General features: G+C 43.8%; 1 protein-coding gene and 1 long non-coding RNA gene across 2 annotated transcripts; one reads left to right on the top strand and one right to left on the bottom strand.

The window, feature by feature from the left end:
- Positions 1–948: 948 nt before the first annotated feature.
- Positions 949–15,477, bottom strand: thbs4b (thrombospondin 4b). Its single transcript, XM_052050607.1, has 22 exons — positions 15,106–15,477; positions 11,233–11,430; positions 10,231–10,484; positions 10,052–10,154; positions 9,177–9,259; positions 9,048–9,099; positions 8,831–8,982; positions 8,039–8,176; positions 7,866–7,943; positions 7,622–7,774; positions 7,423–7,527; positions 7,167–7,274; positions 6,935–7,094; positions 5,857–5,975; positions 5,456–5,508; positions 4,940–5,133; positions 3,803–3,981; positions 3,578–3,626; positions 3,274–3,470; positions 2,547–2,719; positions 2,183–2,322; positions 949–1,581 (listed from the first exon to the last, which is right to left on the bottom strand). Exons 1-22 carry the CDS (start codon positions 15,182–15,184, stop codon positions 1,523–1,525), a joined length of 2,826 nt encoding a protein of 941 aa, XP_051906567.1. The 5' UTR covers positions 15,185–15,477; the 3' UTR covers positions 949–1,522.
- LOC127591151 (uncharacterized) lies at positions 13,372–15,304 on the top strand. The gene is made up of 2 exons (XR_007959823.1): positions 13,372–13,886; positions 14,940–15,304. It is a non-coding gene; the product is annotated as an uncharacterized LOC127591151 (long non-coding RNA).
- Positions 15,478–18,282: the final 2,805 nt, after the last annotated feature.

The following is an 18,282-nucleotide window of genomic DNA, read 5'->3' as shown; positions in this document are numbered from 1 at the left end:
TTAGAACCTTTTGGGCCACCGTACTCTCGCTTCTGTTTTGCAATGCAAAAACAATGTGTAAGCTTTAAAAATAATTACAGTACTCACTAAATTACGTTTCACGATATCATTTTGGTCCGTATTTGAGAGGTTTATATAACATACAAACCATTATATATAAAATATATAAACGTTTCGGGACCGTCGTAATTGTAATTCGCGTTGAGTAAAGTGAAAACGAGTCCTAGCAGTCACGTAAGGACCAAAAAAAAAGAATCTTCCTCAGTGTGGGTTTGATGGACATGTTCAAAAGGCATAATTAAATCGAAAACGAGATGTTCTCTCGGTTATTTTGACACTCACCGACCATTTTGTCTGGCACTTCCTCCCACGCTCGACTGAGAGCGACGGTGTCTGAACAATGACGAGACAGAGGCTGATTAGCCAGATGGCTCCAGCGAGGGAACGCGATGTTAAAAGCCAATCAGTGTCGTTCTGTTCTATCTACACACCGAAAGAACATCAACATTACCAAGTCGTCTGGAATTACGAAACTGTACCGAAGTGGTTTAATAATGCAGCTGCAGTACATTCGTGTAACATTTGATGCTGTGCAATCGTATCGTTCTTACCTGTACTGCAAAGATGAGGCGGCTTTCTAAAGTGTCTTCACGGTATTTGGAATTTCCCAATAGAAACTTGTTTTTTTAACCACTGCAGTCTCAACACACGCAACGAACTAAATATTTGGAATAGTTCAGAAATGCGGAAAGATTCTCAATACTTGCCATATATCGCCATTCATTTGACATTTCAGAATATGACAAACAGTTCACACTCCATCTTGAATAAGAAAAAAAAACATTTTGAACTTTCATCATATGTGACATTTGTCAAATGTACTGTATTTACTACAATGCCGTGGAGCCAAATCTTAAATTACGTATATCAATTGGTCTGACAGGTTGGTGGACATTATGAGGCAGTGTTTTATTGGGAAAGGGCGCCCTCTACTGCACAAGAAAATCGACGGACATAATTCTCCACTTTGTATGCTGTCCTGTGAGGCAGAAATTGGAGCGTTTTGTACAACATGCAAATTGGCCACACTTGATCCATTCACACCTGCCAAAAGGAACAAAAGGCGTTAATAATTGCAACCACACACACACACACGCACACACACAAAGACAAGAAAACAAACAGCTAAAAAAAAAGAACCTTTGTATTTTAGGGGTATGTTGTAATAGCACCAGTATACATAAATATGTCCCATTTATTGCAGGGTAGCAACAATGTTGCTTATTATAAAACGCATCATATTTAATAAAAAAAACTACGATGCATGAAATAATTATGCGCCATCATAGTAAACGTGTAGTTTGTGTTGTAACACATCGAACGTTATAGCTTAGATGATTCACATACAGTACAAAGACACGGCTCTGGCAAATGTACACAAAAATGCATACATGGACACACACAAAAACTGTCACACACTCTTCCACGCGCGGACACTCTCGCACACACGCAATATCTTCTTTTAGATGGCATCAATGCCGTGCTGAGTGCTGAACTCTTGGAAGTCCTCGGGGATGGTATCTGACAAGAAGAAAAAGAAGATCTCACATTTTTGTCCAAGAGGAGACTGAGGACAACCTATTTCTACAGCAAAGTGGAGAATGTGGAGCTTTTAGAATGGTTCAGTGGTAACGAATAACAACAGAGGACAATAAGGCTCACATGTAATCACCCCTTCTTAAAGAGACACGATATCCAAGAGGAGACTGTGGGCAGCATGACAACCTTTTCTTTTGCAAAGTGAAGACTATGGAAGTTTTAGAATGGTTTAGCGTTAACGAGTACGGACAGTCGTGTTTATTTCTTCGGAAGGAGACATTTCAGTCGCGAAGAGACTGAGTGCACCAAAGCAATGCACCACTGCAGCAATGTGAAGACTGAGAAGTATATCACAGTAGCGTACAGGATAAACCCCGATTGTACTTATTTCTCAGTAAGGAGACACTTTTTGATTCAAGAGTGGATTGTAGGCAGAAATACAATGGCACACGACAGCTAACCGGAGACTATGGAGTATCATGTGTATAATGTTTCTTGTTGCCCTCAGTCTCCTCTCGAATAAAAACGTTCTCTCCAACAAACGGTTGGTGAGGAGCAATCAACTAATTACACTTCTGCTTACCATTGCAGCGGTATCTCAGATTGGACCAGATGATATTTTCCTGTGAGAAGCAGAAGACGCCGAGTCGGCCCCCTCTCATGGTCGTGTCGATAGTCACGCCCGAGTCGGCCACCAGGTCAGAACCCTCGTAGAAGCGGGCCCTGTCATGACCCCAAGAACAAAGAGATTAATTCAGTATCTTTTAATGTGAGGAAGATACAGTGTAAGACTCAGATATCTACTTTTCGGATTGATTTATTAGGTTGTGCTCTGTTGCCATGAGCAACAGAGCACAACCTGCCATCAGAGAATCAATACAGACACACAGGAGGATTAAAAACAAAAAAACAAAACCCGAAACAATAAAATGGCCGGTGTTCATTACCTGATGTATCCAACCTGGGGGCGGTGCTGCAGGTACCAGCGGTAGGACACTTTGTCCTTCCAGCCCACGTTGCGGGGGTCCTTCCACAGGAGGCGTACCTGGTCTTGGGTGTCCCCGGTGTGCCACAGGGAGTTCCTCAGATGCTCCCCGGGCCCAGATCGGGATTTCACGGCCTGGCGGGGAGAAGTAGAGAGAGAGGTGGGGAGGGAGGGGGTGAGGGGTGGGGGGAGAAGTCTTTGCAATATAGTTAAAAGACCTCTAGATGTCACTATTGCTCTGCAAACACGATCCCATTTTCTCACCATTACGTTTTGGGCCTGTTCAAAGATTAAGGAGTCATTTCATTAGATTTGAAATTCATGACGGGTCGGTGGTAAACTCCCCGGATCCTTGCGGCTTGGCAACTAACAATCCAACTAACTTTGAAAACTACCAATCAATCATGTAGCTAATTAACTAGTCACCCGTCAAACAAATGAATGAATGAGCTCTCAACCAACCAAGTATTCCACCGGCTAGCCATCCATCTCAGTAGCTAACCAAATAATGTGTCAATTACCCAACCAACGAACAAAATAACTCACCAGTGAGCCAACCGACTAATTAGCTAGCTAAAATAACTAAACAACCAACTAGATTGTCAGCCAGCTCGTACTCACTAGCAAGCTAAGTAACTAATGACGTATTTGGCCGAGGTCATAAACAGGTTGGGGTTAAAAGCGGTCACCTTGAGCTGTATGCCGGGTTCGGCCACGGCTCGGAAGGGCGTGGCCTGCCAGTACGTCTGCTCCGTCTGCTTCCACATGACCACGTAGAAGGACGAGGAGTCCTGGTAGCCAAAGATGAAGCCGGCGTAGTCGTCGTCCGTCACCGTGTTGACGTGGAATGTCCCCTCAAAGTCAACGCCGCTGAAGGCCGTGTAACCTCAAGTCGGGAGCACCAAGAGATCATTTTCGATTTAAATTTGTATTTTAAAATTTTTTTTAAAGGGCGTTACATCTTTGGTGAAACTTTGAGAAACATTGTCTTACCCACAGCCAGACCGGGATCGCTGTTCATGGTCTGGACGATTTCCATTCCCTGAGGAAGGAGCAAAGATCTGCTCAATATTGCCGTTTTTCCAATGCATGACTCAGGTCATAGTTTTTGTTCAGGTCCCATAGAATTTTGCATTTTATTTATTGTACGTTACTTTTATGATCAAGTGTTTAGCGGCCGGTTAGTTCTGAGGAGCATTGATTTTGAATTCTTCCGACCTGGTTGAGGACCACCCAGTTGGGGTCAATCTGAGCGTCGCCTTCGGGGTCCAGCACCACCGTCTGGAAGGCCCTGAAATCGGTCAGAGTCACCTCCGCGTTTTCGGGGCAGTTGTCGATCTGGTCGACAATTTTGTCCTGGTCGAAGTCGGACTCGCATATGTCGCCCACGCCGTCATCTGAGGATGAAAGATTTGCAAGTGACGTTTATTTCTTTGAATTTCTCATTTGGATTCCATTGTTATCTGCTTCATGACCGCAGTGTCATTTTGATGCTCATTTATTAACGCTTCGTCCAGCCTGCATCCTTCCCAGAATCTCTCCCGACGGGACGGATTATTGGATGAGAAGGGGGGGGGGGATGTAATTACCGCCTGCGCGTATGCTGGCAAGCTATATAATTGTTATTGACAGCTCATCAATTTGCTTAGAATGGTCCTTTTGTTGGAAGGTCTTGACAATTTTAACTGCTTTTCTCAGCTTCCTCTTTGCTTTGAATTCAGATTTGGAAGCATTTTTGGCTCAGTTCGATGTTTCACACTTTTTACTTGGATTGTTTTTCCCCCCCCCCCCTTCCTTTTTACAACTAATAATTGAAAAAAAAGCAGCATGCTCAATATGAAGTTGATTTTCCCCCCCAGATATTTTATATGTTTTTTTATTAAATGATAGTATTTGTGCGCATGTTTCCAAATATTTTTAATTGACATTTAATAATTTTTAATCTATCTGTGTAATTGTATAATATTGAATGTGTATTTTGTTCCATGCACTCAGCGTTTGTTATATTCTTTGATTCGTGATTTTAAATCAAACATTATTGATTGATCATGTGAAATGTTTTGGGTACATTTTGTATGCTTGTGTTCTGCTCTGCAAAGATTATTGCCGCCTGCTCTGACAGTCTCGCTTCCTACCCTCAAAATTTGAGCCTCGAGACTCAGCATGAGTCATAAGTGGGTGAAAATGAAAGACCTTTTTGCCAAAGTCTAAAATTGCTCTTAATGTCACTTGACAAAAGTTCGCAAGGCAGGCCTTTGTGTTGCTTTTAGACTACAGCCCAAATTGCTCATGACGATGATTTTTGCAAAAGTGACACGAACCGGAAACGTTTCGTTGGACTGTTCCCCGACGTACTGTTTTTATCGATTTGCTCCGGGTTGGGAACCAGCCTGCAGTTGTCTGGTCCGGGCGGTTTGAAGTCGGGGATGCCATCGTTGTCGTCGTCATCGTCGCACTCGTCGCCCAGGCCGTCTTTGTCGGTGTCCAGCTGCGAGCTGTTGATCACAAAGGGGCAGTTGTCCTTGGTGTCCTGGTGGCCGTCGCCATCGCTACACAGGAGAAGACGTGTTTTTTTTTTAGTCAAATAATAATACAGTTTTTCAAAAGTACAGTTTATTTTCTTATATTCCAGTGCAGTGTTAATGTTAAAAATGTACAGATCCACAAATCCAAAACCTTTTTAGGAATAAAAAGGCTATTATTTTCCCTGAACACTTAGGCCTACTACACTACTATATTTTCATGTTGGTATTGATGGTGGTATGTGGAAACTCAATTTTTTTTTTTTTTAGGTGGTATAGTGAGCAACAGTTTTGAGAGCCACTGAATTATGATAAACAGTTCAATCGAAAAAAATGTCCTTGGACTTACCTGTCCTGGTTTGTGTCACATGAGTCGCCCACAAGGTCGTTGTCAACATCAGACTGAAAGTAGAACACAAGGGTGTGAAATTCTGCACGCTCTATTTTGAAATATGCTATTGATGGGTAATACAGATCTGTGACTCATTTTGGAACGTTTTAGTTGCGTTTTAAAACGTACTCCTATGCAGTCATGTGTTTTTGCTTCACAATATACATTTTTTTAAGGTTTCCTCAAAAATGAATCCTGAGCAGCCATTCATTTGCATAACAAATTAGAATACGGAAACCCCGTCTCACAAAGCGTTGCGTGTTATTTTGGAAGTCATTTCCCTTCTCGCGTGTTTGTTTTTCCCCTACCTGATAATTATTTCCGAAATAATACAAGAGTGCGCGGCTTGAGCGGCCGACCTGGTTGGGGTTGGGGATGTCGGGGCAGCTGTCACACGCGTCTCCCACGCCGTCACCATCTCGGTCCAGCTGGTCGGGGTTCTTCACGTGCTGGCAGTTGTCCAGGAAGTTTTTCAGGCCTGATGATGACCAGATACCCACCAGTCAATCAATCAATCATGTCTGTCGCAGTTATCCTAACATTCCCGTCGTCTTGTATTGTTTCTATTTTAAATATTTGGTCTTGCTTTCAATTTAAGTCTTATCGTTTCGTAGCGAGGTGATGATCGTTGCATTTTTTCTTTGAAGCAATTCCACATCTGAGTGGAAGAAGGATGCAATTCGAAAAATGACCACTAGGACATACTGTTGCGCCGCACCCGAAGCATACTTTGTCTTCTCTTTCTTTTTAATGTGAATTCTCGCATCCGCCGGCGGCATCGGCACCATAAAGGTCATAAAGATGCAACGGAGGTGGAAGTATTTCGAGCGCCGCGGGGCTTCCGAGACCTAATCACGCTGTTCACTTTGGGGTCAGACGAGGCAGACGCGCCAATCGTCCTAATGTCACGTAAAAGCTAAAAATAGCCCAGTGCTGCTTATGCAACTCCAACGTCATTGTTGGCGGTGACGTCGCGTGTCTCTCTTTTGCGTACTCGAGTGGTTCTCAAACTGGGGTCCCTGAGCTGTAGGAGGCTTTTATATCATTTTTAAACGTACGTAGGTAGGCCTTGATGGCGGTGGGTGCACCGCTCACCATACAAAACTAATAACCGCTCCTAAAGTTCAATTAAAAGCGATGTTGTGGTTGTGACATTTCTAGCTATGTCATGTTTTTGGTTTCTGAGCAAGAATGAAAGTCGCTCGTCACTGTTGATGAAAAACAGAAACAAGAGGGCTTTGAAAAATTGCCACGTGTAATCTGTTCACAGCCATGTTTGTTAGTGGAAGCAACGTACATAAGCTGACGACTATGAATGCATATTTCATCAAATATTACTTAATAATAATTCCTAGGCCGTTTTTGAGTTACACATACAGTAGTAGATATGTTTAAGTGACATGAGGATTATTTTTTTAAAAAAAGCATCTGCATTACCGTCGCCGTCCATGTCGTCGTCGCAGGCGTCGCCTTTGCCATCGCCGTCCGTGTCCTTCTGGTCCGGGTTTTCTACCAGACGGCAGTTGTCGCAGGCGTCGCCGTGCGTGTCCTTGTCGCTGTTCCTTTGGTCCACGTTGGGCTTCAACCAGCAGTTGTCCTGAAACGCAAAACGGCAAAGCGTCCGGTCGGATGAAACGTACGAGAGGCCGTTTGTGTTGAGAACGCCAACCTGCTCGTTGGGAATGCCGTCGCCGTCTGCGTCCTCGTCGCAGGCGTCTCCCTGCCCGTCTCGGTCGGCGTCCTCTTGGCCGGAGTTTGGAACGAAGACGCAGTTGTCCTATTAAGACGACAAAAAAGAAAAAATATATACTGTATATCGTTTTTTTTTTTTTTAAACATACAAATCAGGAAGAGCATTTGCGTTTGTTTGGTAGGTAGTCGGTCGGTGAGTCGGGTTGGCATTTGCTCAGTTTGGTTAAAATTACCTTTTTACATGAGGGGTCCTTACACTTGAGTTTCGCGTCCGGATAGCCATCAATGTCGGTGTCCTTCCCGCACAGGAATCCGTTTCCGGCCCAGCCGATTCCACACTAAGAAGACAGCAAACGATACTTTAGCGCGAATGCTGTTGACGGTTGACATGCGTGTTCATATGAAATACGTCCGCAAGCAAGCGGGCGATACCTGGCAGGAGACGGATCCGTCCCTCTCGGCCACGCAGTGCGCGTTGACGTCGCAAGGGTTGGTCAGGCTGTTAGCGCAGCTGATCTCGGGTTTGCAGCCTTCCACCTGGTCGCCCGTGAAGCCCGTCTTGCAGCTGCCGCAGTGGTAGGAGCCCTGCGTGGGGGGGGGGCGGGGGGTCAGAGATCAGATTTGCTTCCACGTTTGCTGCCGTGCAAGATACTCCGGCGGTCACGTGAAGCCTCACCTCCGAGTTTTGACAGATGGAATTGGCCGCGCAGCCGCCATTGTTTGGTCCTTTGCATTCGTCGATGTCGTCACACACCTGGAAGAAGACGCAAAATGGGGACATTTATCGGGACTGGATAGCAACTTTGCGAGCTAGCTAACAATCAAACTGACTGCGATGGCATTATGTACCTGTTTGTTAGTTTGGGCGAAGAGCGCTCCTACGCCCTCCATTGGCAGGCCGGTGTAGCCCAGCGGGCAGGCATCGCAGCGGAAGCCCGGGGCCGTGTTCACGCATTTGACTCCCGGGAAGCAAGGGTTGAACTGGCACTGCGAGAAACGATCGGCAGCTTTGAAGGAAGCACCGCTGCACCGTGAAACTCATGAACTCTGCAGAGTCCCAGATCACGCTCGCTTTCTTTAGATGCCATTTCATTTGGTTATACTTTGATGAAAATCGGGAAAAGTTATCTGAGAATGACCGTGAAGCCCCGACAAAATGAGGTCATTTGCATCATGGTAGTGTTAATTCCTCACTTACTCGTGCGATCATTATGCAACAGTATCACCTTTAATTAAAAAAAAAAAAAAATCGTCTTTGCATTTAAACTCTAAACTCTGTCAGGATAATTAAGTTGTCACTGACGCTTTATAGTGATAATTTATGTCATTTATCATCTGCGTCGAGTCACCCTCAACCCACTCAATGTGTTTTAATTAAAAACAAGTCCCATTCAAATGCAGGCGCCCGCCCTTGTAAACAATGTGGATTTTAATGAGGCTAAATGTTAATTTTGTGCCTCGCACGGCCTCGCCTTACACACGCTACAGCGCCTAATTGTTCCGGCTCGGTACACGTGCAATATTCATTAGCGGGCGGACAAAAAGCAGGAGTGGGCTTTTATTCATTGAAGGTCAAGGTCAAGGGCGACTCATTTGCATCCCTTCCGCGGAGTGCCTCGAAAGGTGTCGGCGATGAGGTACCTCGTCCACGTCATCACAGTTGAAGCCGTCTCCCGTGTAGCCGTCGGGACAAGGCCCGCACTCCACGCCGTCCGCCGTCTCCCGGCACGTGCCGTCGCGGAAACAAACGCCGGGGCCGCACCTCGGCTTCACCACTTCGGTACCGCCCAGACCTTCGGATGACAATCATTGTTTCAATTGAACGCCGCAACTTGATAGTGGTCAGCGGCGGTCTTACCGCAAGCCTGACACTCAGAAATGGTGTTGGTGAGGAAGGAGGTCTCTTTCACCTGCAAAAGTTTTGGATTAGTAGATCAAACAAGGAGAGGTGCCAACGGGAGTCTACGAGGAGTCAAGAAGGTCTTACCTGCTGGATGAGGATGTCTTTCAGCTCGTTGAGTACCTTGGTCAACTCCATCATTTGATTGGAGAGCTGCTTGGTGTTGACGCCTGATGGCAAGATCATGTGGGTTGGGGTTAGGTTTCAATTCAGGGGGCGTCAAGAGGAAAATGTCAACCCTTTCGTGGATAGGGGCGGGATGAGCACTTTGAGATGTTATATATTTAAAAAGGTTGGGGATTAGCTGGGTTGAAGTTGAGGTTAGCGTTGGGCCGGGTTCAAAGATTAAGAGTTGAGGTTTATGATTCGGGGTTAGCCACACCCACACACCAAAAAAAAAAAAGCTGGGTTGTTTCCGAACCGACTCGATGTGGATTTTGAGCAGACTGGGTTACTGCTAACCCATTTCTTCCTGGCTTTAACTCATCAGTATGGGGTAGTTTTGACCCCTTGTTGGATTGAAATCTTGACCCAACGTGCAGGGTCAAATCCTCAACCCAATGTGCAATCAATAACCCAGCATGAGCTCGGTCCCTTTTGGACCCAGCGCTTGGTTAGCTATTTCACTCAATTTGGACCAGAGCGGTGGTGTCAAACATACGGCCCGCGGGCCGGAACAGGCCCCCAAGAAGGTTCGATCTGGCCCACGGGATATTGTTTTGATCGGGGAAGTAAACAACAGTATCAGTCTGTCACTGAGATAGACCCAAAACTGCAAATGATATGAAAGTGCCAATCACTTTCTACTATCTTGAATATAAAACAAAGGAAAGAGATGATATTTTGGTGATTCACAGCACAGTATGGTATAATATTAGTGGTTCGGCTCACTTGACATCTACCGAGTCCGTACGTGGGCCACAATGTGAAATGAGCATGACGCCCCTGGTGTAGAGTTTTACCCAGGGTTTGCACGGAGTCCCTTTGCTGGAAATGGCAGTCTTGCAAAGCCGCAACATTCTCAAAGGTGTCTCCGACCACCAGCTTGAGCTCGTGTAAGCCTTCCTGTTGAAATATATTCGTGGGTCATCTATAAAGCATCCAGAATCATTATTTAGGGTCAGGTAGGGGTTTCACCCACTTGATCTTTGTTCAGCATGGTCTTCAGCTCCACCATTCCGTAGCCGGGCGGTAAACCCTGGAAGGCGGCGGGGAGATCGCGCACCGTCTCCACCAGCTTGCAGTCCAGATGTAGCTCCAACCCACCGGGACCGCCCGTTTGCTGAAGACCCCTCAGATGGAACAACAGTTTGTGGATGTTGCCGTCTGCCAGCACCAGATTGTTGAAGGTCACCGAGCTCGTCCTCTTGTCGGTGCGCAGGTAGCGCAACACGGCTAAGGGCAACAGCAAATGGAGTGGGGTGAAGTAAACAAGTCAGGGTTGAGAAGATGAAACAAGAAGATGGAAATCGCGGTCTGAGTCACTTGACAAAAGTGGATGCAGCGCTATCTGCTGTGCACAATGCCATTTTAAATGTGAAAAAAAACATTGGGAACAAATGACAATTGATGCGCAACGCAGATTTGGGCTGAAAGCACATAAATTGCAACAAAATGATTGTGTAATCATTTCAGATGTGACATCATCAATGTAAACTTGATAGCTTCTGATTTGAAAGGGACTTCTATGCAAGCCTCGACACATTGAGGGGAGAAAAAAAACAGCTTATAATTGAGATCAATGGAAATAAGTAGCATTGCATTTCTGTCCGTGTAAGCCGTTTGCCCGGACACAACATCAGCATTAAAGGTTTATATGATAATTAAAGTCACAAAGGGCATCCATGCATGCTTGATCGCAGTTATGTAACGCTTATTCAGCGCTCTGATTCATTTATGATGTGCGCCGCAGTAAAGTTGGCACATTTGCATTAATAAACACGCCATCAATGCTTATTTCTGAATGGTTACAAACTACAAAGACGCCACATTTGTTTGTGTCTGTTGCTAACCGTGGCCGCACTAACAACAGGGGTGCTACGATTCATAGATGAATCCACGGTTATTTTTCAGAATCAATCAGAGAACTCGGGTCAGTTAAAAAAACAAAGAAAGGAAATTTAGACAGGGGATTCATGTCTACCTTTGTTGAGTTTGCCCATCACAGTGAATTCAAAGTGCTTGCTGTTGTCCCGCGGGTTGTACAGACCAAACACGGTCGTGCCGGTTTTGGGCTGCAGTTTGAAGGTGGCCAGGATGAAGGCCTCGTTGGCCCCCTGCTCCACTAGACCGCCCTGCAGCAGGTCAGGCAGGCAGTCGGGGGAGGTGAGCAGATCATACACTGTCCGTGAACAAAGGGAAAAAAATGTGAAAATCTATCATATACAGAATTATATTGATTCAATCACACGATTTCAACACATATATACCCTACACCACGCCCTCCCCCCAAAAATGTAAACACGTCATTAAAAGTTGGAGACTAACAGTGCCCCTCCCATACCCAAATCTCACATTAAAACTTATTCCAACACGCTTCAAACATACAGTAAAAGTATTTCAACAAACACAAATAAGCAAGCTTAAAAATGTTACAAAAACATCTAATAAAGGAATAAGACAGTTTTAAAGTTAAAGCCCTAAAATAAAATATCCCTGCCACACAATTCAACCTGAACAAGACACTTTTACAAATTACGGAAAGAGCGGATACAAAAAACATTTTTTTTTGTTCAGGCTTCAAAATGCCCCTGCCTAATGCTGGAATTACATCGAAACTTACTGTATTTCCGTAAAAACACTTTTTTTTTGAAAGTCGTTTTAAAATCCATCTTTCTGTAGAAAATAAGATCTCGTTAGCCTCTTAGCATAATTGCCCAAATCAATTTTGTTTACGCCATGTTCTCGAATGAAAAAAAAAAGGTTTTCTTTTTGTCTTTGTCGATTTGTTTGTTGAACGTTTTGTGTCCAAAGCGTGTGAGGAAGCTAGCGTTGCTAAGCTAACGATACATTTTCAACAACAATAACAAAAAAAAACTCTGTGGCCTCGTGATACGTGAACGGCAAAAATCGAAAGGGGATTTCAGGATCAAACAAACCAGAAGAGAATGCTGTCGTTCCAAAGTGCAAGAGAAGACCGTTGACGTGTGATGGCGTGTGATTTGCATTTGAATATGAATGCGAGGAGACATTTTCAGCGCCGTCGTGGTGAAAAATGGCAGACGGAGTGCACTTGAGCTCGCACTTTATCCTTTAATATTGTGTCTAAGCAGCGGGCCAAGCCACTCGAGGACGTTGCGTGCGTGTGTATGTGTGTGTATGTGTGTGTGTGTGTGTGTGTGTGTGTGTGTGTGTGTGTGTGTGTGTGTGTGTGTGGGCCGCCATCTGCACACATCATTAATGCATAAGCAGCCGAAAAGCAGACGGCGGAGACCCTTTATCGCTAGCTGCCAAAATCGCCCCCCAAATGCTCTGCCAAAATTGTCCCTCGACCCTACTTTGCGCTCGCCTCATTGCCGCCCAAAATAAGCAGACTGCCTATTGCGTCATTTCCAAGAGAGAATCATTCATTTGGGCAACTCTTAACAATTTTGGAATAATTTATGCAACAACAACAAAAAACAACTTTGCAATGACACAAGAGTGACATTTTTTAAATGAAAAAGGTACAGAAATGAAAAATGGTGGAACTGTTCAGCCAAGTGAAAATTATGTAAGAAAAAAAATAAAATAATAATAATAATTAAAAATCACAATTTGTACAAAAGTGACACCATCTGTAGGCTGACTGGTGCAGTCGTTTTTTTGTTGTTATTAAAACGTGAAAATTAAATTATTGCGTAGCCTGTTGAGAATTTTTTTTATCAAAATCATGCTCTTGAATTAGTCAAAAATAAATACATGAATAAATGTCTGGCTAACTGATACAGTGAACATTTTCTCTGCATAAATATGCAAAAAAAGTTTGGGTGGAAAGCACTTTTGGGGGGGAGTTTACCCCCTTTTTGTCAATTTTTAATTACATTTTTTAATGGGTAACGCAATTATAATGGACATCAAGTATATGTGAATTTTTGTTATTCTTGGGCTAGCACTCGTCCTTGTCTGCCGCAAATATCTTGTGCTGTGCTAAACACGGAATAAATCATAAAACTATGAGCTGTACCCTCCCAAACAACAAAACATTGTACATGAGTGGCGCTGAACTATGTCTCATGGCTTTCACTCGCCTTGATAGGCTAAAACGAAATGTTCAGCTGAATGTTCACCACAGACACATTATATTCGGGCAGCTGTTGACATCTTTGTAAATCATTTTGAAGAAAAACTACTGCTTTTATTCCATGATTTCCTATGGGATGAACAAAACATTGACGTCAAAAGTATCAAACTCTCCGAGGCTCCGCTGATGAGAGCCTTTCATCAGGGCCTTGTAATTGCGTTAAAAAAAAACCCAAAAACAAAGTGCACTTCAGCAAGAATTGATAGAATAATAAAAATGTTTGCAAGTGCGGGGCCAGGCGCATGAAATGTTTGTTTGTTCCACAGCCAAAAAGTCAGTTTGAGCGTTATGAACGTCAGCTCCCGGTGCGGCGTCAATATTCATCCATTAACATCACACACGGAATGGATCATTTCATATGAAACTGTCCCGGACTGAAAGTCTGCAGATTCCAAGAAGGGAATGATGGACGACGTCGGAATGTTTATTGGACTTAATGGACTTTTCGTCATTCATGAACGCCTGAAAGGTAGCCCATCATTCACTCGGGGGATTTGTAAGCAAGCTCATAAACCGTAAGCAGCCGTTTTGTCCTCTCTTGGACTTAAAACTCCTCAAAATTCCTGCTCAAAAGAGCCACATTGAAAAACGAAATGATTGACGTTGAAGTACGCCGTGGGACCGGGACACAAAGCGTCTCAAACGGTTTTGAAAGTCTGAGGTTGGTTAACGTCTCTGAACAAATTCGGCAAAGGCTGACTCATCGATTACTGTGAGTGATTATTTTGTGGTGTTGGGGTGTGTGTTAGAAGTCATAATTACTGTGGTGTGCGGGTTACTAATTCTTTCTCCCCGAAACAGTTGGGGCTGACAATCGTAGATGTTAAACCCGTTTTAACGAGTCAGTGCTGACCACACAGAAGGATTTTAGGAGCAATACGACATTTACAACTGTCGCATTGATCCGAAAAGCGCAAATATCATTCCACCACCACATTAAAATCTTTTATAGGCATCTGATAATTAGCCTTTTGTTGACTTTCGATCACAAGGTTTAAAGTTTGGGCCGAGTGTTGGTATGTCAGTGGCTTTGCTCAACTCGGTGTTGACCACACCAAGGATTTGCTGTGGTAAATACCGAATAGGTTCAGCATTATGCTTGCCGATAATTTTTCAAGCAGATCGCGGAGGAAGAATCACCATTAACGCCCCCCCCCCTATCCCCTCCACACCACAGAATAACTTCTCAGGATAATCTTGGGAGACATCGGGCCATCGTGCCTTTGCCGGCTGGTGATGGCAAGGGAAAGAAATGCTCAAATTCACCCAGATTTTCAGACCGTGCTTTTTATTTTTACATCTAAACTGCAATTTTTCTCTCCCACACGCTGAGTTTTAAGTGTGTGCGTGCATGGTCACCATCAGATTGCGGCTGATCACTTCCATGTGTGAAACTGAGCCGGGAGCAAATGTTTAAATAAAACAAGAAAAAAAAAAGACTGTTTCACTGCAGCTAGGAGATTTGAAACTCGAAGGAATTTGTTTCCCTTTTCACACATCATGTATAATTCCTTGTGTGTTGGCCGTTCCTTCATATCATATTCCTTTTTTCCCCTCCTCCCTTGCAGGGCTGCGCTTCATCCATAATGCAATGAAATCAAACAAAAGTAGGTTCGAGCACACGCCGGCGCAGAGGCTCGACCTTTCTTTTGCTGTCACGTTGTCGAAAGTGACGGCGTTCAAATCAAATCAAAAGGCAACACGAGTCGAGCGCATAAATGACTCATCACTCACCTAAAGCTTGGGCTCTCACGTACGTGCACAGTTGAAGCAAAAGCTGCGAGGCCGCGATCGTCGCACTCCACCGACCCATCTTGTCGGCGTTCCGCGTCCAACTTTCGGCTCACAAGTGTCTGATGGAAGATGGTGAGAGGAGTCCCACTCAGGGAAGGAGGAGGAGGAGCAGAACTCAAACCCCCTTTTTCTTTTTTTTTTTTAAAGACCACCACATGCAAAGAAGGAGTGAAGGACTGAAGTCCAGGCAGACGGCTCGGCCTCGGCTCTGACTGCGGCTGCGGCTGTTTAGACTGCTTGCAGCGGGTTCCTAGAAAACGGCTGATAGTTCTTGACACCTCGGCCCATCTGTCTGCACACTCACTTATTCTTCACGCCATCCACACAAGGAAAAGTCAGGAAATGAGGCCAGGTCTTAACAAGACCGCCTCCAGGTTGTCAGGAAGTATGTCAAAAGGTGAAAAAGTCTGAGAGGACATTAACTATAGGCTTGTTTAAAAAATAATAATAATAAATAAATGATATATATATATATATATATATATATATATATATATATATATATATATACTGTATATATACTGTATATATAAATAAATAGTGATAACACAACTAATTCATCAATTAGAGCCGCCTGCCAGTTTCATCCAAGTACCGGTAGTTTTTTTTTAATGGCCTAAAAACACCCAATACGGTACAATATCATTGTTTGTAAATAAATATAAACGTTTTTCAAAATTTACCTTGTTGGTGCTTGGGGGTTAGATAATGGCGTACATCTGGTTGCCATCATGAGCTATGAGCTTAGCGCGAACTTTTTTCACTTCTGTGAGGAGCAAATTCCATAAATAAAGGCTTTAGAAAGAAAACTGACTGTATCAAAATTAGCATGTTTGTGAAATGTGTATACAACTAGTGTCCCCCGCCCCCCAAAAAAACACCTATAGATATGAATAGGTCTCTACCTTTGAGCCACTTGCTTGTGGCGATGCTAAGCTAATGTCCATGTTTTCCTTGAGCTGTGACGGGAACATTGCCGCTGTCAAAATGGCCGCCACGTTGATCAAAATGGCCGCCTTGTTATAATAATAATAATACATTTTATTTATAAGCGCCTTTCAAGACACCCAAGGACACTTTACAATAACAAAAAACACAAAACAATACGATACTAGCTCGAGTTTTAGGTCTAGTCAAATGTAAATCTGTTTCATCTACGACAAGAGCAGCGCGACCCGGAAACATCAGACCGAACAATCTCTGTCTGTTCACAGCGTTTACTGGCCTGGTGGACAGACGGGGCCGCATCCAACCAAATCTGTCTGTGCTCTACATACACGCTTCGAGAGTGAAGTGTCAACTCACTGAGTCCAACTTTCAACATGTTGCCATTTTGATGTTGCATCATCGAAGTGGCATGCTAAGACTGAACCCTAAACTCTTTGTTTTCTTCAAAAGCCTCCTCCACACCTACCTGCTGAAAAACATATTTGACAAATCGGGATTGAATTAGTTAAAGGCGCACAGGGGCTGGAATGGTATGTTCTAATTCGATACATTTCAAAGTGGAAAATGTTATTTGTAAGGAAGTAAAATGTGTTTCAAGCTCGGCCACAGACTGAATTGAAAAAGTCACGGTTTTCAAGCCTTGACATTTTATCCCATTGACTAATTAGGCGTGCAAAGGCAAAAAATAAAAAACTGACGTCCCTGTATTCGTCTAATGACGTTTCTAACAAGAATAAACAGTTGAATGAGATGAGTCATACTTTCCCGCATGTCTCCCACAGGTGTTCTGCGTGGGAAGCTTTATATATAAAAAAAAGGGGGGTTTTATTTGGGTCTCATGTTCATGATTTTGGCCACTGGGTCAATAATGATGGAATCCGCAAAAGAAGTGTCTGGGATGAGGTCCTTTTAAAGAGTGACAGCATGTGGAAACGAGGATAAGATAATCAGTTTTGGACACGCACACACACACGCACGCACACACGCACACACACACACACGCACATACCTATGGCAGCCGCTGTTAAACCGCATTTGACAATCTGAATAAAACTCACAAGGAGAAAAGACAGGACGGATGTTTACACTGTGAGCGAATGTCTGGCAGCTAATCACAGTTTTACACATGATGCCAAAAAAAAGGACGTTCAATCACTTTAAGAGTGACCTTTTATTTACTTAACCGGCGGGTAGGCATCTCCTCATTAAAGGCACGTCACCAAAAAAGCTAAAGAAAAAGCCAAAGCAGAGGGCAGCGGTTCTATTGTAATACTGCTTGAGCTTCCGATCATAACTTTGACATTTGTTAAAATGCTGACTTTGCGGACGTTTTTCACGCCAGCATTTAGCGCAAAGTAATAACGACGTTAAGCAGATATACGACCTACACCCGGGACGTTTTTTTTTTTCCTCTAAATCAGCACTTTTGCGACGGACAGAAGCTGTAACGGCGCAGCTTGACTCGACCGCCGGGCTGGCACTCGCAAACCCCGCGGGACGTCCAAGTCTTATGAGCCTTGTACCTGAGGCAGGTTACGTAAGAGCCGGCAGTCAGCGCCTTTTTGTGGTACCAAACTCCCGACTGGGGGAGACCACAAATTAGAGTGTTACGTTTCGTACCAGACTAAACGCTGGAGACAAACTGCAATTTCATGTTTTACTGGAACGGCCTCACAAAAGTCCTGGGCGGGGCGGGCGGACCTCAGCCCAGGCTTCGATGTTTGGCACCTGTCAATTCAAACTCTTAATATCGTAAAAATCATTCGGATAGGATCCACAGCCTAATTGGATGGGATGGCATGGATTGGAATGGGATTTTTCCATGCTGCATTTACACTGCTGCTAAATGGGCAATCTGGATCAGATGTGGTTCAAGATTAGTTTGGCTCTTGACCGTGCACAGAAAAGGACGTTTTGCTAGCGCATTTAATGCGACATAATTAAAAAAAAAATATATATATATATATATATATTTTTTTTTTTTGGGATGAACACAGGTATCATTTTTATCTGTATATATTTTTAAATATTGTAAATTCCAGGAATTTAGGGGACATTTTAATTCCTCTCTATATACGAAATGGTAAAAGTATATATATATACATATATTTTTTAAACCAAACAGTACCACGCTCCTGTAAAAAAAATCAATAAAATGAAAATAAAAAC

This window comes from Hippocampus zosterae, chromosome 18 (genome assembly GCF_025434085.1).
Source record: "Hippocampus zosterae strain Florida chromosome 18, ASM2543408v3, whole genome shotgun sequence".
NCBI lineage: Eukaryota > Metazoa > Chordata > Actinopteri > Syngnathiformes > Syngnathidae > Hippocampus > Hippocampus zosterae.
Note: the sequence above shows the minus strand (reverse complement) of the source record. Positions and strands in the feature narration are given on the sequence as shown.

Coding starts and splice junctions, on each gene's coding strand:
- thbs4b (XM_052050607.1), bottom strand. CDS start 15,184: ATGGGTCGGTGGAGTGCGACGATCGCGGCCTCGCAGCTTTTGCTTCAA. Junction 5,509..5,856: donor ACATCCCCAACCCCAACCAG/GTCGGCCGCTCA, acceptor TTCTACTTTCAG/TCTGATGTTGACAACGACCT. Junction 1,582..2,182: donor TCTGAGATACCGCTGCAATG/GTAAGCAGAAGT, acceptor TCTTCTTGTCAG/ATACCATCCCCGAGGACTTC.